A 26,711-nucleotide genomic window follows, 5' to 3' on the forward strand; every position below is an offset into this window, starting at 1 on the left:
AGCATTCCCTTGTTTTTCTCCGAACAGATTTTGTAGGTATTTTTAAAATTACATTCCACTCGTCTTATGGATGCATTCAAGATTACACTTAATTAAGCTGAAGATATTTTTCTGGTTTCTATGTTAAAAATACACGCAAGGAAAGACTTTATGAAGATATTCCCGTAGTATTTATTTCCTCTCGAACTCTACTCAAATAGATGGTTTACTTTTTACGCTGCCCTTTTAATGGTCTGATCCACCTGCAGTTCCACTTGCAGGGCACTGTGTTTGAACCTATAGGTCTCGCTGTTTTTTTCCCACAGCTTTCAATCTTTCCAGAGCGGATACGTCCCCATTCCGGGTTTCTCCTCCCAGAATACACGTATTACCTCACTCTAATCCACAATAAATTACTTCCTCCTTGGGGCAAAATTCTTCAACACACTGAACGGAATGTTTCAGGGCAACACAGGACAGAGGTTGAGATCCATAACAGTCAACCTTCTAGGAAGATGATAGCAATGAACGAACCATCCGCCAAACGCAAAAACTTGAGTCAGATTCAATGAAACAGCGCAACGATCAAGAACAGAAAATGTTGGAAACTTGCAGCAGCTCAAACCGCAGGGCTGGTAGTTACCCCACCCACCCACGGGCGCCGAAAACACAGCCAACACTCTTCCATAAACTTCCGGCCAATTCGCCAACATTCCAGGTGCTTCCTCTCATCATTAAGCCTCGCCCCACCCACAGCTCCCAACATGCCTTGAGGGCACCGACCAACCGAAAAGAGATACGTGTCACTCCCTCGCAAGCGGAACACTCTGCCCCCTGCAGGCATCTTTGGAATGTGCTTGTCGTGAGGCCTCTAATTTTTTATTCAAACGACATCGTTTCAAATATTTTAAAGAAAAAATATTTTGCTATACACTGCATTCAAGTTCCATTGGCTGCATTGCAAAGTAATAGTTTAGACTGTGCCTTGACTTCTCTGTGCTGACTCGGACTTGTCTCTCCCTGGGCGCGAGATCATCCCATAGTGCGCCGCTGGCAATGTTGCCACGGCTCCCCCGCATGTTTCATGTGCGAGCACGTAAAGGGAGAAAGACAGATGGCGTAGATCCGGGTCCGGTTCTTGCTCCTCCCCCTTCTTGTGACGTGCTTGTTGGTATTGTATCAAAACAGTGGAGCAGAAGTGCAGTCGGGGAACACAGGTTGTGGCGGATATTCAGAGAACGCGAGCCCGGTAAGAGAACGCAAGTCCGGAACGTTCTGAGAGGTGTTGCAGCGCTCGTGTTGAATGTGTTTTAGAGGGACAGTGGGGTCCAGTGACACCGTTGGAAACCGTTCAACTCAGGGAAAGGAATGCATCTGTAATCAGCTTTCAAAACAAATCCCGGTCGCATCTGAAGGGATCCCGTTTTATTAATGTTTCTGATGCGGGTATTGTTATAGTTCCGTTAATAGCAACGTGTTATCTTTGTCATGTTTCTGGGGTGTGATTAGGTAGACTGAGAAGAAATTGAGGTGGTTGTCTTGTTTTATTTAAGTGATTATCTTCATTTCTTGCCATTAAGTTATTTTTTTTAATAGTGACTTTCTCCGCACTTGATATTGTTTGTTGAGAGTGGGTGAAAGAAGGTTTTTTGGAAAAAAAAAAGCTCGTCTTGTAGATTTCTTAGTTTGCAGTTTTCTTGATTAGAAGTTGATGGTCCGATGGTGTACATCGAGGCTGTGTTGCTGTATTATAAATTGGTGGAGGCTATCAATGCACAATGTTTTTCTTGGCGTTTTGTAGTGTTGCTGTGTGTGCCGGTTAACGCATTTCAATTCAGTATGTGGGAAGTCTAACTTATCATTTTAAGTACGAACCGTTAATTCTGTATCTACATAAATCATTCCACGAACTTAAAGAACCCAAGTTAGCATAGTGTGAGGGTGTAATACATTTGGGTCATGTTTAGACACCGATTGTAATAACTTTCTACATTTGGTTTGTTTCGCTTCTGTTTCCCCTACGCTGAAGTAACTATTTAGATGTAATTTGGATAGAATTTAATTGTTTATTCAGCTCTGAATTTCTTTAATATCTCAAAACAACTCATTTCTGCTGTTCATATTGGTGAGTTTGGACATATTCTGATCGGTAATTTATGGAGATATTTAAAATGCAGGTAGTGTTTGTAGCATTATAGTTAACATGGTTCAACGAAATCGTAAAATCATACGTATATTTAGAAAGTAGATTTGAAATAGTTCTGGTGAAAGTTATTCATTTCGATTCAAATTATATTTCCGATGGAGATGTAAATATATAAATAGAATACCAAATATTTACATACTGTGCAGCTGTTTTGAAAAGCTTGAGTGCACTGAGCAAACTTGTTTCTCTAACTTATTTTAGGTTTTTTTATACAAATCTAATGTTGAGGTAAAAACCTGCATTTATGTAGGACCTTTAAAAAAAAGAATGAACTGACCTTTCATGACTACAATATGTGCCAAAGCATTTGAAGCTTAAAAAAAATACTTTTGAAGAGTAGTTGCTATTGTAATGCAGGGTAACATGGCAGATAACTTGCACACAAGCTCTCACAAACATAAAATTCGATAAATAACCAGATAATCTGTTTTAGTGCTTGAGAGATAGATGTTGGCCAGGGTACTGCTGTTTGAATAGTGCCATAAGATCTCCTGTGTTCACCTGAGAGGGCAGATGGGGCTTGGGCTTAACTTTAACACCTTGAAACACTTCACAAATGGAAATAGCTTAAAAACAATGACCATCTAGAATTGGTGACTGATTCAAAAGATGCATTTTGAGAAGGTTTTTATGGAGTAGCTGTTCATGGATGGAATTACAGAAAATGGAGTTGAAATGATTAAAGGCTCTCACCAGTGGTGAAGCACAGGGAGGGAGGGCACAGAAAAGACCAGCATCAAAGGATGGAAGAGTACAGCGAAGGCCAGAGGAGGTTGTAGAGATAAAATAGGGTTAGGTCATGCAAGGAGCTTAACATTGAGGTTTAATTCATTGGGGGACAGGGAGCCAATTTAAGGAATATGGTTGTGGTCGTTGGCAGGATCCCCAAAGACACATTGTACAGCGAGCTCGCCACTGGTATCAGACCCATCGGCCTTCCATGTCTCCGCTTTAAAGACGTCTGCAAACGCGACATGAAATCCTGTGACATTGATCACAAGTCGTGGGAGTCAGTTGCCAGCGTTCGCCAGAGCTGGCGGACAGCCATAAAGGTGGAGCTAAAATGTGGCGAGTTGAAGAGACTTAGCAGTTGGCAGGAAAAAAGACAGGCGCAAGGGAAGAGCCAACTGTGTAACAGCCCCGACAATCAAATTTTTCTGCAGCACCTGTGGAAGAGCCTGTCACTCTAGAATTGGCCTTTATAGCCACTCCAGGCGCTGCTCCACACACCACTGACCACCTCCAGGCGCTTACCCATTGTCTCACGAGATAAGGAGGCCAAAGATTTGTTGGAGATCAGTCATCTCAGCCAGGACATCACTGTAGGAGTTCCTCAGGGAAGTGTTCAAGGCCCAGCCATCTTCAGCTGCTTCATCAATGACCTTCCGTCCATCCTCGGTCAGAAGTGGGGATGGACACTGATTGCACAATGTTCAGTTCCATTCACAATTTCTCATAATGAAGCAGTATGTCCCCACTTGCAGCATGACCTGGACAACATCTAGGCTCAGGCTGGTAAGTGGTAATTAACATTCATGTCATACCAGTGTCAAGAACACAAGAAATAGGAGCAGAAGTGGACCATATGTCCCATCGAGCCTGCTCTGCCAGTCAATAAGATCATGGCTGATCTCAGGCTTCAATTCCACTTTCCTGCCTGCTCCCCATATCCCTTGATTCTCCGTGAGACCAAAAATCTGTCTATCCTAGCCTTAAATGTATTCAACGATGGAGCATCCACAACCCTCTGGGGTAGAGAATTCCAAAGATTCACAACCCTTTGAGTGAAGTAATTTCTCCTCATCTATGTCCTGAATGATTGGCCCCTTTTCCTGAGACTGTGCCCCCGTGTTCTAGATTCCCCGACCGGCGGAAACAATCTCTCAGCTTCTACCCTATCAAGCCCTTTCAGAATCTTGTATGTCTCAATGAGATCGTCTCTCATTCTTCTAAACTCCAGAGAATATAGGCCCAATTTACTCAGCCTTTTATCATAGGACAACCCCCTCATCCCAGGGACTAATTTAGTAAATCTTTGCTGCATCGCCTCCAGTGCAAGTATATCCTTTCTTAAATGTGGAGACCAAAACTTCATACAGTATTCCAGGTGTGGTCCCTGTACAATTTGAGTAAGACTTCTTTATTCCTGTACTCCAATCCCCTTGAAATAAAGGCCAACATGCCATTTGCCTTCCTAATAGCCTGCTGTACCTGCATGTTAACTTTGTGCATTCCTTGGATGAGTACCCCCAAGTCTCTCTCAACATCAACACTTACCAGTTTCACACCTTTATAAAAAAAAATATGCTTTTCTATTTTTACGAGCAAAATGAACAACTTCACACTTCCCTACATTATTTTCCATTTGCTATCTTGTTGCCCACTCACTTAACCTGACTATATTTCTTTGCATCCTCTCTACATCCTCCCCGCAGCTTGCCGCTCCACCGAGCTTTGTATCATCAGCAAACTTAGGATGCATTACTCTGTCTCTTCATCGAAGTTATTAATATAAAGTGTAAATAGCTGAGGCCCTAGCACTGATCCTTGTAGCACCCCAGTATTCGTTGCCTGCCAACTTGAAAATACCCCGTTTATGCCCACTCTCTGCTTCCTGTCTGTTAACCAATCCTCTACCCATGCTAATATATTACCCCCAACATCATGAGCCCTTATCTTGGCTATTGACCTTTTATGTGGCACCTTATCGAATGCCTTTTGGAAATCCAGGTATACTACATCTACTGGTTCCCCTTTATCTACCCTACTAGTTACATCCTCAAAAAATTCTAATATATTTGTCAAACAGGATTTCCCTTTAGTCAAACCATTCTGACTTCTTCTAATCATGCTATGCTTTTCCAAGTGCATTGTTCAAACTTCTTTAATAATAGTTTCCTGCATCTTCCCAACGACTGATAGGCTAACTGGTCTGTAGTTCCCTTTTTTCTCTCTGCCTCCTTTCTTGAAAAGTGGTGTAAGATTTGCCGACTTCCAATTTGATGGGACCATTCCTGAATCCAAGGAATTCTGGAAAATCATAGGTAGGGCATCCATTATCTCTGTAGCTATCTTTTTTAGAACGTTAGGGTGTAGGCCATCTGGTCCCAGGGACTTGTCGGATTTTAGTCCCTCAAGTTTCTCCAATGCTTACTTTTTCTCGGCTGATATCAATTTCCTTAATTTCTTCATTCATTGTATCCCCTAGGTTACTGCCTGTTTCTGGTATGGAACTTGTGTCTTCTACTGCAAAGACGGACACAAAATATTTGTTCAATGCCTCTGCCATTTCCTCATTCCCCATGATGATTTCTCCTGTCTCTGCCTCTAAGGGACCAACATCTACTTTAGCTACTCTCTTCTTCTTTTATGTACTTATAAAAGCTCTTACAATCTGTTTTCATATTGCTGGCTAGTTTACTCTCATTTTTTTCTCTTTTTATCAACTTTTTGGTGGCCCTTTTCTGGTTTCTAAAACACTCCAAATCCTCAGACCTGCTACTATTTTTTTGCAACATTGTAAGCCTCTTTTAGTTTAGTACCCTCCTTAACTTCCTGAGTGAGCTACGGATGGGTCTTTCTTGACAAGTTTTTGTTTTTGAATGGAATGTACTTCTGTTGAACCCTTTGAAATGTTTCTTTAAATATTTCCCATTGTTCATTTACCGCCATACCTTTTAGTCTATTTACCCAATTAACCTTAGCCAACACTCCCCTCATACCTTTTGTAATTGGCTTTGTTTAAGTTTAAGATTCTTGTTTATGATTGAAATATATCACTTTCAAACTTAACATGAAATTCAATGGTGGTATGATCAGCATTTCCCAAGCAATGATGGCCTGCAACAAGCCAAAGTCTAACTTACCTCCCCTTGACATTCAATGGCATATCATCATTGAATTCCCCCACCATCAGCCTCCTGGGTGAGGTTGGTCATCATTGACTGCAAACCTAATTGAATTTAACTAAATAGCTGAACACAGACGGTTGTTGAAAATTCAGAAATGTGATTCATATTTTTTGGCCATGAATCTTTCCGATGTTAAAAGCAGAAGGTAGTTTTAGCAATGTTTTTTTTTTAAATAGCCAAAACCATGCCCCCTTATGGACAAGTTGATGGTTCAGCCCACCTGCAGGCAAAAAAGTGGTGGCTTGTGGCATCAGTGTGGCAATTTGTTAGTGGAGGGAAAAACATCTCTTGAGGTGAGTGTGTTGCTGAAATGCAATCTGAGGTGGTCTGCCTGCAAATCATTGTGTTTTACGTGTAAGCCATTGTATAATTTCTTTTAAAAGTTAACAGATACTTGCCCCTGTTTTGTTACTTCAGACTATGCAAAGTGTAGTTGTCATGCTAGGCCCCTGCCTGCCAAGAATAAGGCACATTAATTTTGTCATAAACATTGATTTTAAACTGTTACTGGAGTGAAGAAAGGACTTGTTAAACAGATCAGCCGTGGCTGGAAAAGACATTTGCATATTAACAGTGTTTGGAAGGACAAAGCAGCCATTCCCTGAAACATTCAACCCACATTGGACTTTTGATCACGGGAAGCTGAAGGTAGGGGAGTGCGCATTCCAGGTTGACTGTTAAGATGGCCGAATACACAAATGGACATGGTCAAACCAGCTGGTCACATGACTAACCTGCTGGGCAACCTGAGTTTTTTTTAATTCGTACAGTTTGGGCAGAAAGCTGGACTGAGAAGATCTCTTCTGTCTGCTCCCATCTCTTTCTCACAAGCCTCTGAATCCACTGAAGGCCCATGAACCCCAAGAGAGAAATGTTTCCTATGGCGAACAAGGTTTAAGAATACTGGGCCCCGACAAAAAGCAAGATCTACCTACAATAAAGGACTCTACAATGAGCTCAAAGAACCATAACAACTCTTCAGATATTGCCTCAAACTTTTCCACTTTATTTTTCTTCTCTTTTCTGTCTCTATTTGCATGTGTGTATCGCATATGCATGCTAGCATGGGTGCGTTGTGTATCTGTAGGCATTAACTGAATTAGAGTTTTAAGTTTAATAAATTTCAGCTTTTCTTCTTTAAACCTAAGAAAACCTGTTTGTGCTGGTTTCTTTGCCTTTTAATTGGAAAGTGGTGAACAAGGATTCACCAAAGGGGAGCTAAAAACCCGGTGTGTTTAAAATTAAACCCTGTTATGGTAAGACCAGGTGAAGGCTGAGAGGGACCCCTAGACACCTTTCTCACCCGGTCGTAACAGTAGTGCATCTTGTTTAAGTCTGGTACAAAAGTCCGCTGCAGACTAACAGAACAGAGTAATGGCGAACCTGCGGATGGATGTTGGACGTGTGCTGTAGTAGCTTTGGTAGGAAAATGCCTGATCCTTTAACTTCAAAAGTAAATCACTTGGATAATTCATTTCAGAATTTAATATACAAAGCTGCACACTGCAGAAATACATTTTGTTCCAGCAGTTACTGACACTTAAATGTAAAGCCACATTGCTGCTTATCTGTCTTTACACTTGAATACATATGGGTATCCTGGTGATCTGGTTGCGATTGCTTAAGTAACAAAAAGCTCCATTGATTCCAATGGTCATCTGAACACAGTGATTAAATTACTTCCTTTGAAATCAGTCTACAGCACCTTTTTATATTTTTAATTTTATGTTTTTTATATTTGTCCAATATGTTCTCGGCACTAATATGTGCATGAATAAACTATTTGCAGTGAATCAACAGTTCAGTTACACAGCAAGGAAAATACTGCAGTGATTTAAACAAAAAAATCTCCATTTGCTAATTGTATTTTCATTAAATATTTTTTGGCATCTTACAAAGATGACCACACTATTACATCTCTAATCAATGCAATCTGTGCAAAAACCTAGTTTAGGATTGACATTTACATTAGCTTCTATCCCTCCATCATGTTTAACTAACGGAAGTGGTGGATGCAAAATATAAGAATATTTAAAATAAAAACAGAAAGTGCTGGAAATACTCAGCAGGTCTGGCAGCATCTGTGGAGAGAGAAGCAGAGTTAACATTTCAGGTCTGTGACCTTTCATCAGAACTGGCAAAGGTAAGAAAAGTATTAGGTTTTAAGCAAGTGAAGGTGGTGGGGGGGAAGAGAACAAAAGGGAAGGTGTGTGATAGGGCAGAGGGCAGGAGAGATTAAATAACAAAGATGTCATTGGACAAAGGCAAAGAGCGTGTTTAATGGTTGTGGTGAAAGACAAAGCAGTAGTCCAAAAAGTGTTAAAGCTCTGTCCAAAAGCACAACTTAGAAGTCAGTCATGCTCTGAAATTGTTGAGTCCGCAAGGCTGCAGAGTGCCTAAACCAAAGGTGAGGTGCTGCTCCTCGAGCTTGCATTGATGTTCACTGGAACACTGCAGCAGTCCAAGGAGAGAAATGTGGACATGAGAACAGGATGGTGTGTTGAAATTGCCAGCAACTGGAAGCTCAGGGTCATGCTTTCGGACTGAGTGGAGGTGTTGCGCAAAGCGGTCACCCAATCTACATTTGGTCTCCCCAGCGTAGAGGCAACTGCATTGTGAGCAACGAATACAGTATAGTAAATTGAAGGAAGTACAAGTAAATGGCTGCTTTACCTGGAGGGCGTGTTTGGGGCCTTGGATGGTGAGGAGAGAGGAGGTAAAAGGGAAGGTATTACACCTCCTGCGATTGCATGGAAAGGAGACGAGGTGTCGGGGGTTATGGAGGGGTGGACCAGGGTGTTGCGGAGGGAACAATCCGTTCGGAATGCTGAGAGGGGAGAGGAAGGGAAGATGTGTTTGGAGGTGGCATCACGCTGGAGGTAGGGGAAATGGCGGAGGATGATCCTTTGGATGTGGAGGCTGGGGGGGGGGGGGGGGTAGAAAGTGAGGACAAGGGGAACCCTGTCGCAGTTCTGGGGGGGAAGAGGAAGGGATGAGGGCAGAAGTGCGGGAAACGGACACAGTTGAGGACCCTGTCAACCACAGTGGGGTGGAGGAAAATCTTCGGTTAAGGAAAAAGGAAGACACGTCAGAAGTGCTGTTGTGGAAGGTTGCATCATCAGAAAAGATACGTCAGAGATGGAGAAACTGGGAGAATGGGCTGGGGTCCTTGTAGGAAGCATGGTGTGAGGAAGTTTAGTCAAGATAGCCATAGGAATTGGTGGGTTTATAATGAATATTAGTGGACAGCCTACCCCAGAGATGTGCACACTCAACCTCTCTCTCCAGAAGCATCGACTTACCTTATCTCAAAGCTGTTCTGCTCCACAGTTTCATTTCATCCATCCTAATAAATTATTTTTTAACCATGTGCCTGTTTTTCATGTGCTTTTGGATAGAGCTGCTTGTTATTCTGCCATTAACACTCTCTCTGGACTAATGCTTTGTCTTTCAGCACAACCATTAACACGCTCTTTGCCTTTGTCCCATGACATCTTTGTTATTTAATCTCTCCTGCGCTCTTCCTTCTTCCTTTATCACATACCTTCCCCCTTTGTTCTCTTCCTCACCACCAACTCCCCCCCCCCCCCCCCCCCACCCGCTTCATTTGCTTAAAACCTAATACTTTTCTTACCTTTGCCAGTTCTGATGAAAGGTCATAGACCTGAAACGTTAACTCTGCTTCTCTCCCCACAGATGCTGCCTGACCTACTGAGTATTTCCTGCACTTTATTTTATTTCAGATTTCCAGCATCTGCAGTATTTTGCTTTTAAGTAGAATATTTAGTTTGCTTCACTTGTGAATTAGCAAGTTACAATTAGATCTTATGGGTATCTTTCATTTCTATATGTATTGTGTATTTCAAGTACTTTGAAAGATTTATTAATTAATAGTCTACAAATTAAAATGTTTTTAAAATTGTAAATGGTTGACTGAATTAGGGTCTCGAGTTGTGACCCTATTGTTTCTAATTGTAAGTGTTTTCATTGCCTTAATTCCTAGAGACTGGCTGGAGGAACCTTGTCCTGCCATGGCAGAAGGCGGTTATGATCCTTGTGAATGCATCTGTTCACATCAGCATGCTATGAGAAGGCTGATAAACTTGGTAAGAAATTGCATCCTATAATTAACCTTTATGTAAATAAGCTTCCATAATTTAAGGGAACAGCAGGAAGATTTAAAATCTAAATTTAATACAATTTTTCTCTGGCTTTAAAGGGAACAGAATGCCTTTTTTATATAGCATCTTATCCTAATTCATTACTTTTAAAGTGTAACCACTGTTGTTATGGAGCTAAATGTGGCAGCCAATGTTCAGAGAAAAGTCCCACAAACAGAACATGAAGTAAATGACCAACCACTTTTTGCTTTTGGTAGTGTTGGTTGAGCGATGAATATTGGCCAAGACTTGGGAGAATTCCCTGCTACTCTTCAGATAGTACCTTGGAATCTTGAATTTTATTTTAATTTACCTATATCCAGCTGAGCAGGCAGATTGGTCTCCGCTTCACACTTGTATGAAAGAGGGTACCTCAAAGTATCTGCCGAGATGGCACTTAATTCCTGGAGTGAAGCTTGAACCCTCTCTCAACCTTCTAACTAGGAGATGTAAGTGCTACCAACTGAGCCAAGTTGACACTAATGTATGAACTTAAAAATATTAAAGTGGATATTGAATCCATATAAAGATGCTGTAGACGAGCATTGTGGGATAATAGATTGTTAAAATAGTTGTACAGGTTTTATCATGTAACATGTGGCACCTTATTTTTCTTTTAGCTTTCCTTTCCTTCGCCTTTCACTACTGATGCCGAGTACTACGTTTACTGTTGAGACTTGGCCTTCTCAGCCATTCAACAGCTGTTATAACTGTTGTTGTCCATGACCACCTTGAAATGTACTGATGTAAAGTATCAATAGTCCTGCTAATTTTCCTTTTTCTGAAGAAAGCTTGCTCACAGAGTGCAAAAAAATTCAAATTCCAGTAGAGGGTGAGATTTGGACTACATGCTTCTGGTGTATATTCCCTTGGCAATTGCTCCTCATGGCAATGTTATCCATTAGCTTAAATGTTTTTTTTAAAAATGTAGAATCTGCGATTAGTAAAATCTAATCTGTTCTAAAACATGTTTGTGTACTTTTAATTAGTGCTGTGTTTTGGATACTGCTTGATAGTAAGACTCTTTATTTTATAAAGGTTTCTGTTCTAATTTAGTTTTCTTTCTGAAGATTAAACCAAGGACTTCAAACTGAATAGAGCTGTTACCAGTCACCTGTAACCTTTTGAATTTTCGTGTTTAATATATACTCAGAGCAGGTAAATCTATTTGCAAAGGCCCTACAGACTGTGCTTCTGGTGTAGGAATATTGAATCCTGATTTCTATAGATGGTTGAATTTCAATTTATAAAGCAGCAGTAATTTTCATACTAACCATTGGATACATTTAACACCAAACTCTTTAATAAATTGTCATAATATGAGACGCTGAGCATCCCTTCCTTTCTTTCTATCTAGCTTTACCAACAAAGAAAATGGAAAGTGGCCAAAGTTAGAAATCCGATTTCAATTAATAACAGAAGAGGCGGGTAGGATCCGAACTATAATGGGGAATTTTATCCTAGTGTTGGGGGTCTTGATGTCGGGGGAAACTGATGCTTAGATCCCTGCATCCCCTCTTCTATGGAAGACCTGCTAAATTTAGTGCCAATCAGGCACTTAACTGGACGGTGGCGGGCCTGCTATAGGATTTAGGCCTTGCAGAGCTACTAGCCAATCGGAGCCTGGCAGCTGCAGTGCCACCACTGAGGCGGTAGCTGCAGCGGCGCTGGAACCGGGCTTAAGGTAGGTCAGGGCGGGAGGTGTTGCGGGGGAGGCGGGCAGGGGGGTGGCCCTCATTCAGGCACGGTGTCTTTGAATGAGGACCAGACACTGCCCCCAACGCCCCCGCTCCTGCTCTGGGAAGCAACCTATAAGGTTTTTTGTGGTGTGCTTCCCGTGCGGTGGCAGGGCCGCCTATCGCAAGGCTAATTGTGGCTGTGGCAGGAAGAGGCCCTTAATTGGGGGTTAATTACCCAGTTTAGGGCCTCAACTGATGACTGGGAAGGAAGGCCGTTCACGGGCATTCCCTCCCCCGACTAAATTTCAGTGGAGGTGGGATGGTGGCAAGGTTCCCCCCACCCCCACCACCATCCCACTTAATTTTATACTCTCCCCACCTTCCAACTGGCCATAAAGAGAGCATAAAATTCCACCCAATGTGTTTAATGTTCTTAAAATAGAATAGAACAACTTAAATTTATAAGTCTTCAAGAAAAGTAGTTCTGTAATTAGTGCTGCTTTAACTAACTTTTTGTATAAATTCACTATCCAGCAGAGGTTTCTGAAGTTTGGACTGTAGCATAATTCAACTCCTTTTCAAGGTTACTGACTGTTGCTGAGGTACAGTCCCACGAAATCCAGCAGCCCTCTGGTATCTCACCATAGGAACATTTTTCACATGTGAGGCTGGAGACGAAGTGTTGATGGTCAATTCTGTTTGTTTTATTCCTTTCCCAGCCCAGGGATACTGAAGCTGGGAAGCACAAAGGCCCAGTTCACATTGAACTCAGCACAGACCAGGAAGTAATCTAGTGCACCAATAGATCAAGAATAATGTGATGTAATTGTATTGTTGTAGACTCGGGTCCTTGGGCTCCTTGACTAATTTGCATCCTACAGCTGTGAAAAGCTTTTAGAAACTCAGTCCATCTGTGGGGTTCTATCTGAATTTTTGGGAGGAGGAAAGAAGGTAAATAATCAAAGGAAATAACAACCCTTTGATCTCTTTCAAACAAAGCAGTGGCAGGCAGCTAGTTTATTATTGACCACTATGAAGATGTTCCAATAGTAAGTAATGGTACAGAGTTAGGCGGCCAAGGGGCTGATAAAATGGAGAACTGTTTGGAAAGGTAGGGGGTGTCTGGGGAAGAAAAGAATCATTAAATAACTTCATTTTTTGCAATTTGGGAGCTTTAACTTGTCTGAAAAACTGAGTGATCACAAGATCGATGTGGAAAACCAATGCATCTTCGCTCATCCATCCAATGTAAAAGAAAAAACTTGCATTTCTCATTGCACTATTTTAAAATATTAAATCAAGTTAATGTTTCCCTTTTTTGGGGGAGTGGTTGAACACTGGGTGTGAGGATTCGGAGCGTTTTGTGGTTCCGAGGAGGAGGGGTGAACCTGTGGTGGCAGAGATCCAAAATATCTTTTGTGAGACCTGATAGAGCATTTAAAACAAAACTAAGTTTAAACTTAACCTAACAGACCTCCAGCTAACTGTCAGCCAGGCTTTACTAACAGAATATCTACACAGAAGGTTTTTAAAATTGGATTGGAAGCCTAATGCATCATAGGATCCTGATTTACATTTGGCTCCTGTCTATATTTCTTCCTGTCTTCTGTTTTCCACTGGGAGTTAAAATTCCTCATTACATTACTAGTAGTATGGACCCTGCCAATAATCCCTGAGCCATGCCATTCAGTACTTTCCTCTTCTGTCCCTTGATATCACTTGCCTAACAAGCACACCGCCCTCTTTCCTTTCACCAATTCCTTAATCACGTCCAAGTTTTACTTTGAAATCCTACAATTTTTCCCGTTTCGATAGTCTGATGTGTGTACCTTAGTATACAGTCAGCCTATTGGGAAATTGGACAGTTGTTCTATCTAATCTCAGCAGAGATGTCTTTCCACCTCCACCCTTCCCCCCCCCTCCCCCCCACTGCTATCTAAACATGCCTATCAGGATTACATGTTACTTGGTGTTGAATGCATCATCTGTAACAAAAAAACAAAGGGTTTTAGTCATTTGTTTCCAACTGCCAGACCCACATGAGTATGATCTTTTCATTTATTGCAAATAAGATATACATAAACAAATGTGCTAGAATAAAAATGCTAATATTATGCTACTGAATATTGGGCATTGTCTTCTGTACAGCCTTTGAACAGAAAGAAAAGAGGCCAAGCAGAAGGAGTTAATAAAATTATACCTCTGTGGTGAAAGAATTTAACTAACAGGATATAAATAGGCTTAACCAAATGAGGAACTGAAACTTGTAAATTAGTATTTACTTTCAACTTGTCAGAAAAAAAAGAAAAACTTGCACTTGTTTGTTTAGTTTAGTTTAGAGATACAGCACTGAAACAGACCCTTCGGCCCACCGAGTCTGCGCCGACCATCAACCACCCATCTATACTAATCCTACACTAATTCCACATTCCCACCACATCTCCACCTGTCTCCATATTTTCCCTACCACCTACCTATACTAGGGGCAATTTCTAATGGCCAATTTACCTATCAACCTGCAAGTCTTTAGCTGTGGGAGGAAACTGGAGCACCCGGAGGAAACCCACGCAGACACTGAGAACTTGCAAACTCCACACAGACAGTACCCGGAATTGAACCCGGGTCGCTGGAGCTGTGAGGCTGCGGTGCTAACCACTGCGCCACTGTGCCGCCCTTACATACTGCTTTTCATGACTGCTGGATGTCTCAAAGTGCTTTACAGCCAATGACGTACTTTTTAAAGAGTAGTCACTATTGCAATGCAGGAAATATGGCAGCCAGTATGCGCACAGCAAACTCCCACAAACAGCAAAGTGATCATGACCAGAAAATCTGTTTGTGATGTTTCTTTCTTTCTTTTGGGCCTCCTTATCTCGAGAGACAATGGATACGCGCCTGGAGGTGGTCAGTGGTTTGTGAAGCAGCGCCTGGAGTGGCTATAAAGGCCAATTCTGGAGTGACAGGCTCTTCCACAGGTGCTGCAGAGAAATTTGTTTGTTGGGGCTGTTGCACAGTTGGCTCTCCCCTTGCGCCTCTGTCTTTTTTCCTGCCAACTACTAAGTCTCTTCGACTCGCCACAATTTAGCCCTGTCTTTATGGCTGCCCGCCAGCTCTGGCGAATGCTGGCAACTGACTCCCACGACTTGTGATCAATGTCACACGATTTCATGTCGCGTTTGCAGACGTCTTTATAACGGAGACATGGACGGCCGGTGGGTCTGATACCAGTGGCGAGCTCGCTGTACAATGTGTCTTTGGGGATCCTGCCATCTTCCATGCGGCTCACATGGCCAAGCCATCTCAAGCGCCGCTGACTCAGTAGTGTGTATAAGCTGGGGGTGTTGGCCGCTTCAAGGACTTCTGTGTTGGAGATATAGTCCTGCCACCTGATGCCAAGTATTCTCCGAAGGCAGCGAAGATGGAATGAATTGAGACGTCGCTCTTGGCTGGCATACGTTGTCCAGGCCTCGCTGCCGTAGAGCAAGGTACTGAGGACACAGGCCTGGTACACTCGGACTTTTGTGTTCCGTGTCAGTGCGCCATTTTCCCACACTCTCTTGGCCAGTCTGGACATAGCAGTGGAAGCCTTACCCATGCGCTTGTTGATTTCTGCATCTAGAGACAGGTTACTGGTGATAGTTGAGCCTAGGTAGGTGAACTCTTGAACCACTTCCAGAGCGTGGTCGCCAATATTGATGGATGGAGCATTTCTGACATCCTGCCCCATGATGTTCGTTTTCTTGAGGCTGATGGTTAGGCCAAATTCATTGCAGGCAGACGCAAACCTGTCGATGAGACTCTGCAGGCATTCTTCAGTGTGAGATGTTAAAGCAGCATCGTCAGCAAAGAGGAGTTCTCTGATGAGGACTTTCCGTACTTTGATAGACAGATAAATATTGGCCAGGACCCCGGGGATAACTCCCCTGCACTTCTTCGAAATGGGAAGGCGGTGGCATAGTGGTATTGTCACTACTAGTAACCCGGAGAGCCAGGGTATTGCTCAGGTGGCATGGGTTCGAATCCTACCACAGCAGAAGGTGGAATTTGAATTCAGTTAATAAATCTGTAATTAATAGCTAATCTAACGATGGCCATGAAACCATTGTTGATTGTTGTAAAAACCCATCTGGTTCATAAATGTCCTTTTAGGGAAGGAAATCTGCTGTCCTTACCTGGTCTGGCCTATATGTGACTCCGGACCCACAGCAATGTGGTTGACTCTTAAATGTCCTCTTAGGGATGGCAATAAATTCTGGCTTAGCCAGCGACGTCCACATCCCATGAATGAATGAATTTTTAAAAAATTGCCACGGGATCTTTTACATCTGCCGGAGCAAGCAGATGGGGCTTCGGTTTAACCTCTCATCCAAAAGACAGCACCTCTGACAGTGCGTTGCTTCCTCAGTACTACACTGGAGTGTCAGCCTTGGTTTTTGTGCTGAAGCTCTGGAGTGGGACTTGAACCTGAAACGTTGTGATTCGGAGGTGGGAGTGCTACCAATTGAGCCACAGCTTGGAGTAGAAGCTTTGTTCAGTTCCTATGATTTATGTCCTCTCAAATCTGCAGTAAAATCTGGGAAATTACTCCTGATTCAGAGTAAAATTAGTAAACTATCAGTAGTTCTCAACTGTTAGGACTGTGAAGTAAGAGATCAATAGCAGGCCAGTACAAATGGCTGATCAAGTCTCCTGATTTTTAACAGTGAATAATGTGATGGAACTTGTCCAACATTGTATCCCTCTGGATTAGTGTTCTGCATAATTTCTGGGGTGTTTCATCTGTGCCTGAATACTGATGTTGCTGCTGAGTTATAATAAACAAAGCCCATTTTGAGCTAAACTAACTAAAACACAGGGCAATGAAATTCTGCGGGATTCTTGCGGTCTTCTGCTGTAACTGGTGGAACTCCTGGAAAAAAAACAGCAGCAATGGGATGAATATGGCCATTCACATTGCTTCCATGTGGTTTCCTGCCAGAGTTACAAGAGATTGGTAGAACTGTTGTGAGGTTTCAGGTCTGTGATGTCTGACAAAGCTTCCTGTTCAAGCAGTTAATCAAAGTATGTTTGTGTGAAATGTTTTCCCAACATAAGGAATAATTTGTATTTATATAATGTCTTACATGACCTGAGGATGTCCAAAAGTCCTTTACAGCCAATGAAATATTTTTTGAACTGTAGTCATTGTTGTACTTTAGGAAATGCAGCAGTCAGTTTGCGAACAGCAAGGTTCTGCAACCATAATGTGATGATGACCAGATGTTGGTTGATGTGGTAACTTGTGCATTGGAAGCTGGTGTGAAGATATTTTTTTGCCAGGGCAAGTTAATGCTACAGAAGTCTTCCGTCTGAGCTAACTACCAGGACATTACCTGTTTTGTGGTGAGGTGATAATATACGTCCGAGAGATGTTATCGCAAAGTGGAGAACTTGCCAACTACTGGAAAATTAGTGGTGTTTTCTCCAGTCCAGAAACTTTTCTAATTCCTGCCTATTGCATCTTTTGGTTGGGAGAAACTCTAAGGCTAGCAAATTTCCTCTACGTGTAAAAGTTGATCCTCTGAACCTCCAAGCCACAGCAATGTCTCTGTTGATTTGGGAAGTGGCAATAATTTACTGGGAAATGCAATTGTTATTGAAGTTTTTTTTGTTTCATGTTTTTCACAGGTTTAATTATTGTGGTTACATTGCCTGGCTATCAGTGCCCTCTTCACTTTTGGGTTAGCATGAATCAGACTGGCTGCCAACTAAGCATTGGAAGTTGTTGCCAAGATATTTTTTGCAAGGCAAGTTAATGCTACTGGAGTCTTGAAAGGTCAACCAGCTTAATAGATTACAGCGTTTGTTTCACTGAGTTGACCTTTATATGTAATTTATACTACACACTGCAGATTGGAGTATTGAATGCAGTTCTGAGCTCCACATTACAGGAGAATGTTGAGGCTGATGCACAAATATGCTGCCTGGTATGAGGAAATACAAATATAAAAAGAAAAAAAAAAGGAAGCCTTGCATTTATATAGCACCTTTCATGACCTCCGGACAACCCAAAGCACTTTACAGCCAATGGAGTACTTTTGAAATGTGGTCACTGTTGTAGGAAATATGAAGAAAGGCTTTGAAAAGTTGGGGCTGTTTGCTGTAGAATTGAGAAGATTCAGGGGTAATTTGATAGCTGTGTTTAGCATTATGAAGAGATGGGACAAATAGGCTATTTCCAGTGGTCTAAGGGTTCTAGAGCAATGGGATATTGATACAAGGTTAAATGTAATAGATTTCGGACAAGCAGCAGGAGAGACTTTTTTTTTACATGAGGGTTATGAGGCTGTGGAATGCAGAGCTGTGACTGAGAAAGTTTCCTGTTCAAGCAGTTAATCAAGCATATGATTGAAACAGAAAGCATGTCAGCATTTATGAATAGACTAGATAGTTGATTTGAAGGAATGGGGAATAAATAGATTCAGGAACATGATGGGCACTTGATATTAGAATTTATGCTTGTGTAGAGGATAAATGCCGACTTGGACTGGTTGGGTCTGATGGTCTACTTCATTGTTGTCATTCCTTCAGGGGCACATAAATATAGAAATATAGAAACATAGAAAATAGGAGCAGGAGTAGGCCATTCGGCCCTTCGAGCCTGCTCCGCCATTCAATATGATCATGGCTGATCATCGAACTCAGTAGCCTGTCCTGCTTTCGCCCCATACCCTTGATCCCTTTAGACCCAAGAGCTATATCTAACTCCTTCTTGAAAAGATACAATGTTTTGACCTCAACTGCTTTCTCTGGTAGCGAATTCCACAGGCTCACCACTCTCTGGGTGAAGAAATATGTTGTGGAGTGAGCAGATTCAGTTGAATGCAGTCAAATGTGAAGTTGTTCTCTTTGGAAGTGTAGGAGTGGGGGAAACCAGAAGTAAATTCTAAATGCTTAGAACTCTTAAGAGTTAAGAATTTTCGATGCAGGACTTGACCTGGAAATATAACATAGATCCTGTTTTGAAGGCAATTCTGTTTGGCTGAGAGCCAAACATTTATTTGTTAGGGAAATTACTCTTGCATCCATTCTGGTTTTACTAGATATGCTAAATGCAAAGGTTGCTAAATCCAGACTGCTGTAAACACCAGAAGCTGTCAGCTTTTCCACCCCCTTCCCCACCCAACCCCCAATCAAAAGACCCTTTCTAGAAAAGAGCTCTCATTCTGAAAGAGTGACAGAGAATTGGAACTTTGAAAGGATCTTCATTTACCTTTTGGTAAATTTCAGAAAGCCCAATAATGAGGTGTTCATTTCATTCCTTCATCACCACCCCACCCTCCCTCCAACACCTTAACTTCTGTTTCTACAAAATAATGATAGGCTGCAGACTAAAATAATGTATTTATAGAATATAGCATATAACTTGATGCACACTGATCTTGTATGGATTGTCCAGCTCTTGAGTTGGCTTATTTATAAGAAATATGTTGTTGTTTGCAGTTTTTCACAGAATTGTTATAATTTTGGCTGTCTGTATTGATCTCTAATGGAACTTTTCCCTCTCTTTTGTAGAAGAATGTGGGAGAATTATACGCCATGTTCACTGTTGTACTAGATACAGAGGGCAGTATTTCTCAGTCACACAATACTTTTTGACTAGAGACCAGAACATGGGCTGAATTTTACCACTCCCTCAACGCCGCGGGTTGTGGTACGGACCCCTGCCACCTAGCGGCAGGTTCTTCATCTAAATATTTAAATGCACAGTAATGACATGTAAACTATCCTATTTGCAGGCAGCGGTCCCACGCCAATTTTACGGCTGCTATTCATACTTTGCACACCTTCGGAACGCCATAAGGAGTTCCAAGGTGAGAACCTGGTAGGGAGGGGGGAGGAATAAAATTTTCAGGGGGGGGGGGGGAGCGGCAAAAATGAATGCGATTAGGTGAGCCGATGGGGAAGGGGTTGAAGGGTAAAGGAAAGAAAGTTTGGGGGGAAAGGTTGTTATGGCAACTTTAATGTTTTTGTGGGGGCGGTTGGACAAATAATACTCTTATTCATTGAAGGGGTGGTAGAGGGGATTTGAAGTGTGCCTAACGTTTTATTCAGAAATTTATCAAAACCTGCCACTTTAAACATTGAAATACAAGTGAAGGGCTTGAAGGCTTTTAAAAATAGCGTCTGCGCAGTGGCGCCAGATGCCGTTGCTGGGGAAGCGGCGGCTGCCCCCCTCTGTCATCGGGGGCGGCCACTCCGCCCCCTTTATTTAAATGAGCCCCCACGCGTATTATTGCGGGGGCTCTTTGGCACTTCCGTGTCGGAAGGTCGCCGAGTTCAAAGCGCAGCGCCGCGGAGTGCAGCGCAGAAATTAAATTCAGCCCTATGTGTTTGAAGTCCAAGATGCTGATCATTTGAAGGCATTTTAAAAAAAAATTAACTGACGTAAAATATCACACTTACTTGTTTTTAGACACTTATTACAAACTCAACCTTGGTGCGGAAGTTTTCTGTTGATCTAGAATGTGTAGGGATTACTGTACGTACAGATTGAAAAGACGTGTAAACGCTGCCTCTTTTTTTAAGAAGAAAGCTAAATGGGAGAGGATGAATAAAACTATCAAATTTCTATTGATTTTTCAGCTTCCATACTTTCAGAATTCAGCATATTTATACATGCTAGGACATTTATCAGCTGAAGATTGATATAATTAGCAGAGCTTCTATTTGTGAATATAATCAACAGTTCAGATTTTTTTTTTTGAGAGCCATATGTTTTGCATTGTAAAAATGCTCCATGACCGTTGTGAGATTGCTAAAGGCAGTAAAGTGGTGTGGGATATCTAGAGTAACTTGTATGATTGAGAATCAAAGTTTTGGTACAGAAGAAGGCGATTTGATCCATCACGCCTGTGCCAGTGCTAACTTGGGCATCTACCTTAATTCCATTTCCTAGCTTTCCCCCGTCCCCCCACCACACCAATTTTTAAAAAAAATATCAAATTCCCACTTTAAATATGATTCATTCTACCTCAATAACTACATCTAGTAAATCATGTCATAAGTTATTTGGGTGCAAACTCCCTTCTAACCTCTCCCTGTATGTTTCTATTCTCATCCCTCTTGTTATTGACTTACCAACCAGTGGAAATAATTACACAATTTACTCAAACTCATTCATAATTTTTATCATTTCTGCTGTAGCAAACATAGCCCTTTTTGAGTATCTATAATCCTCTCATTCCTGGTATGATCCTAGTATTAACCCTTTTTTATGGTTCCAAAATCCTTTCTAAATGTGGTTTCCGAAACTATATAGATTCATTTAACTTCTTGGCTCAGATTTCGTTGTGGTTGGGCATCTAATGGTGTTTGCCATGAGTTAGACTTGCCCTTGGACATTTTGAGTTTTTAATTTCTTTTGTGTGACAAGTTGCTGAAAGTGGAGCTGATAAAGTTGCAGTGAGGGAAACTGGGCATCTGGGACCTGAGTGAACAGGCAAGGACCTGTATCTCTAACCAATCAGAGTGAAGGATTGTGAAATTAATAGCGCAAGGATTGAGAGAAGGAAGTGTGAATTAAATGTCAAATTAGGTACAAAAACAGAAATAATGAGCAGGAAAGAAAGATTGCATTTAGAGGAAAAAAGAGACAGGAAAAATAACTTTATTTTTATATCTCCAACAATTAAAGCCTGAAGAAATAAGACTCCTTACTTTTAATAGTTTAATTTGCCAGAGCGGCTGATTGGCAGTAATTTAAGACTTATCACACCATTAAAAGGGCACTTATGCTACAACGGACAAAACTTTCTGTGGCAAGTTTAGTTTGTATCTCCTTTGCAAATACAGCAACTTCATGCCATTCAGTGCATTTCAGTAGTGAGACAAGCAGGGAGATGCAATTTATCCAAAGCTAGGGGTGGAGTGGTGTAACTGAGACAACATCTTTTGGATATTTGAGTTTATTTGTGATCTGTCCCTCATCTTTCTACCTAAATAACAGCATGTGCCATTAGTTTCACTGTTACTTTGACAGGAAAATCTGGGTCCTTATTTTTCATTCAGTGCCCCGTCACATAAAAGGGAAAATCAAGATTGTAGATTTTATGGCTTTTACAATTTGCAATCTTTTAAAGAACCCTCTGTCTAGACACTTGAATATTTTTACTGCTCCACTATTGGGAATTTTTCCATTCTTTGCTGTTCCCAACAAGTGTTCCTCCACATGTGTCTACACTGGCTCTCTTGCTAAATGTGTGCCCATTTTACTAACTTATCAATGTCCTATACTTTTCTACATTCATCTCCACTAATTTTAGATTTACAAATTTTCATTTTTCCAGTATACCCATGTTGGAGTCAACTATGTATATGAAAAACAAGATGGAGCTCCTAGCTATATCTTATTAATCCAAAACCTGCTGTCTATTCTGTTTTACCCCTCTTTTTTAACCATGCCGCTATTTACATTTAATACTTTGGCCTATAATTTTCAGTTATTTTCTATTACCCAAAGTCTCTGACAGTCAGACATTTTTAATGCTTCTATCAATGAGCGGGTAGTGCTGATGCCACATCAAGGATAATGTGGACCCTTCCAGGGAAACTAATAATGAATCATGGACTGGAACTCACTGAAGTTAATATAAGCAAGAAAACAGCAAGAAAAAATAATGACCCTAAAGACTGACAAAAGCCCCAGGGCCTGATGGTTTCCAGCCCAGGGTTTTAGAGTCATTAGGCACAGAAGGAGGCTATTCGGCCCATCGAGTCCATGCAGGCGCTGTAGAGAAATCCAGTCATTCCCATTACCCCACTCTGTCCCCATAGCCCCACGAGTTTATCTCCCTCCAAGTGCTCATCCGATTTCCTTTTGAAATCATTCACCGTCTCCACTTCCACTACCCTCATGGGCAGCGAGTTCCAGGTCATTACCACACGGTGCATAAAAAAGTTCTTCCTCATATCCCGCTGTATCTCTTGCTCAAAACCTTAAATCTATGTCCCCTAGTCCTTTTTCTATCCGCTAATGGGAACAGCTTTTCTTTTGTCATAATGTTGTACACCTCTACCAAATCTCCCCTCAATCGCCTTCACTCCAAGGAGAAAAACCCCAGCTTGTCCAACCTAACAATGTAGCTAAAATCCCTCATCCCTGCAACCATTCTGGTAAATCTCCTCTGCACCCTCTCAAGGACACTCTCATCCTTCCTAAAGTGTGGTGACCAGAACTAGATGCAGTCCTCTAGTTGTAGCCTAACCAGAGCTTTATAAAGGTTCAGCACAACTTCCCTGATTTTGTACCCCATACCTCTATTTATGAAGACCAAGATCCCATGAGCTTTGCTAACTACTCAATATGTCTTACCACCTTTTAAAGATCTATGCACATGAACCCCTAGGTCCCTCTGCCCCGGCACACTCTTCAGAACTGTGCTATTAAGTTTATATTGCCTCTCCCTATCTCTTCTGCCAAAACGCATCACTTCACACTTGTCAGTACTAAATTCGTCTGCCACTTGTGTGCCCAATCTTCTTGACTGTCGATGTCCTGTTGCAGTCAATTGGTATCATCCTCTCTGTTTGCCACACCTTCAAGTTTGGTATCATCGGCAGTTTTTAAAAGTTTACTCTCTCCCACTATCCATGTAGTTTATACATGTATATCAAGAAAGTGGTCTCTTCAGACTACTAGAAAAGATCGGATGTCCACCAAAGCTACTAAGTATCATCACCTCATTCCATGACAATATGAAAGGCACAATTCAACATGGTGGCTCCTCATCAGAGCCCTTTCCTATCCTGAGTGGTGTGAAACAGGGCTGTGTTCTCGCACCCACACTTTTTGGGATTTTCTTCTCCCTGCTGCTTTCACATGCGTTCAAATCCTCTGAAGAAGGAATTTTCCTCCACACAAGATCAGGGGGCAGGTTGTTCAACCTTGCCCGTCTAAGAGCGAAGTCCAAAGTACGGAAAGTCCTCATCAGAGAACTCCTCTTTGCTGACGATGCTGCTTTAACATCTCACACTGAAGAATGCCTGCAGAGTCTCATCGACAGGTTTGCGTCTGCCTGCAATGAATTTGGCCTAACCATCAGCCTCAAGAAAACGAACATCATGGGGCAGGATGTCAGAAATGCTCCATCCATCAATATTGGCGACCACGCTCTGGAAGTGGTTCAAGAGTTCACCTACCTAGGCTCAACTATCACCAGTAACCTGTCTCTAGATGCAGAAATCAACAAGCGCATGGGTAAGGCTTCCACTGCTATGTTCAGACTGGCCAAGAGAGTGTGGGAAAATGGCGCACTGACACGGAACACAAAAGTCCGAGTGTATCAGGCCTGTGTCCTCAGTACCTTGCTCTACGGCAGCGAGGCCTGGACAACGTATGCCAGCCAAGAGCGACGTCTCAATTCATTCCATCTTCGCTGCCTTCGGAGAATACTTGGCATCAGGTGGCAGGACTATATCTCCAACACAGAAGTCCTTGAAGCGGCCAACATCCCCAGCTTATACACACTACTGAGTCAGCGGCGCTTGAGATGGCTTGGCCATGTGAGCCGCATGGAAGATGGCAGGATCCCCAAAGACACATTGTACAGCGAGCTCGCCACTGGTATCAGACCCACCGGCCGTCCATGTCTCCGTTATAAAGACGTCTGCAAACGCGACATGAAATCGTGTGACATTGATCACAAGTCGTGGGAGTCAGTTGCCAGCATTCGCCAGAGCTGGCGGGCAGCCATAAAGACAGGGCTAAATTGTGGCGAGTCGAAGAGACTTAGTAGTTGGCAGGAAAAAAGACAGAGGCGCAAGGGGAGAGCCAACTGTGCAACAGCCCCAACAAACAAATTTCTCTGCAGCACCTGTGGAAGAGCCTGTCACTCCAGAATTGGCCTTTATAGCCACTCCAGGCGCTGCTTCACAAACCACTGACCACCTCCAGGCGCGTATCCATTGTCTCTCGAGATAAGGAGGCCCAAAAGAAAAAAGAAAAAAAGAAAATCAAGAAAGTAGTGATCCTAGCACTGACCATTAGGGAATACCATTGCCCACCATCCTTTAGTCTGTAAAACAACCATTTACCGCAACACACTGTTTTCTGTCCTTGGGCAAGCCCTGGCGTCTCCCTACACCTCTCCACCTTGCTTTCCTCCTATAAGACACTCCTTAAAACCTATCTCATCGACCAAGCTTTTGGCCATCTGCCCTAATATGTCCTTATGTGGCTTGGTGTTATATTTTGTTTTACAGTGCCACTGTGAAGTGCCTTTGGATTTTTTATTACATTAAAGGCACTATATAAATACAAGTTGTTCTAGTTTTTTTATTCAAGCTGACACTGACGCTCCTATTCCATGAGCCTCAATTTTGTTAATCAGCCTTTTATGTGGTGCTTTGTCAAACCCTTTCTTAAAATTCATATAGACAATATCCATTAATTCCCTTCATCAACCTTCTCTGTAACCTCATCAAAAAATTCAGTTAGATTATTCAAGCACGATCTGCCTGTTACAAATACGTGCTGGCTCTCCTTAATTAACTCAAATCTCTCCAAGTGCCTGATTTTTGTTTCTAAAACCTTACCCACTACTGATATTAAACTGACCAACCTGTAGTTGCTAGGAATGTCCTTACACCCTTTCTTGAATAAGGGTGTCACCTTTGCCACTCTCCAATCCTCTGGCACCTCTCCCCTATCGAGGGAAGATTATGGTAAGCTCTTTCACTATCTCCACCCCCACTTCCTTTAGCAACCTGGGATGCAAGCCATCTGGACTGGGCGACTTATCCACTCTAAGCATAGCCAGCCTTTCCTTTCCTATCAATTTTCAGCCCATCCATTACCTTTGACATCTTCACTTCTACTAATATTTTATCAGCATCCTCTTGCTTAGTAAACACTGACACAAAGTACTCATTAAGTGCTCTAGTCTTGCTCTGCGCCTCTAAATATATCACCCTCTTTGTTCCTAATAGGACCCACCCTGCCTCTTGCTAACCCTGTACTATTTACATGCCATAGAAGATTTTTGGGTTCCCTTTTATATTAACTGCCATGCTGTTCTCATTTTCTCTCTTTGCCAGTCTTATTTTCCTCTTAACTTCCCTTCTCAACTTTTTGTATTTGGCCTGGTTCTTGCTTGAAGAATTCATCTGACATGCATCATACACCTCTTTTGTTTATTCATATTCTCCATCTCCCTCATCATTCATGGATCCCTGGCTTTGCACCCCTATCTTTCACCCTTGTTGGAATGTATCTAGCCTGTACCTGAAATGTCTCCTCCTTAAGGATCACCCAATGTTCTGTTCGAGTTTTTCCTGTCATTCTTTGGCTCAATTTTTACCCTGGCTAGAACCCCTCTCATCCCACTGAAGTTAGCTCTCTTCCAATTTACAAGTTCTACTTTAGATTGTTCCTTGCTCTTCTCCATTACCAATCTAAATATTATGATACGGTGATCACTCTTAACCAAGTGTTCCCTCACAGACTTGAGCCACATGGCCCATCCCATTCCCCAGCACTGGATCCAGCAAAGCCTCCTTCCTAGTTGGACCGAGAACATACTGGTCAAGAAAGTCCTCCCCCTCCTTTCCCTTTACTCTCTCATTATCCCAATCGATATTTGGGTAATTGAAGTCCCGCAGTGTCACCATTCTATAGTTCTTGCACATCTCTGCCAATTGCCGACAGATTTGCTCCTCTATCTCTTTCTCCCTCTCTCACTATTTATTTGGAGGCCTATAGAATACCCCCAGTGGCATGATCATACCTTTCTTGCTT

The 26,711-nt window shown here is 42.2% G+C and overlaps 1 protein-coding gene across 2 annotated transcripts in view; it reads left to right on the forward strand.

Moving 5' to 3' along the window:
- The first annotated feature begins 1,119 nt into the window (after positions 1–1,119).
- The window catches only part of smim14 (small integral membrane protein 14), a 58,000-nt gene continuing 32,408 nt past the window's right edge, over positions 1,120–26,711 (forward strand). Inside the window, exons 1-2 of one of the 2 annotated variants that reach the window (XM_068036601.1) lie at positions 1,120–1,228; positions 10,100–10,202. In XM_068036601.1, the coding sequence (XP_067892702.1) occupies positions 10,128–10,202 (75 nt within the window). In that variant the 5' untranslated portion in view covers positions 1,120–1,228; positions 10,100–10,127. Of the gene's footprint in view, positions 1,229–10,099; positions 10,203–17,602; positions 17,722–26,711 lie in introns of those variants that run through there. The other variant, XM_068036593.1, reaches the window with a different exon arrangement.

This window comes from Heterodontus francisci, chromosome 1 (genome assembly GCF_036365525.1).
Source record: "Heterodontus francisci isolate sHetFra1 chromosome 1, sHetFra1.hap1, whole genome shotgun sequence".
Taxonomy (NCBI): domain Eukaryota; kingdom Metazoa; phylum Chordata; class Chondrichthyes; order Heterodontiformes; family Heterodontidae; genus Heterodontus; species Heterodontus francisci.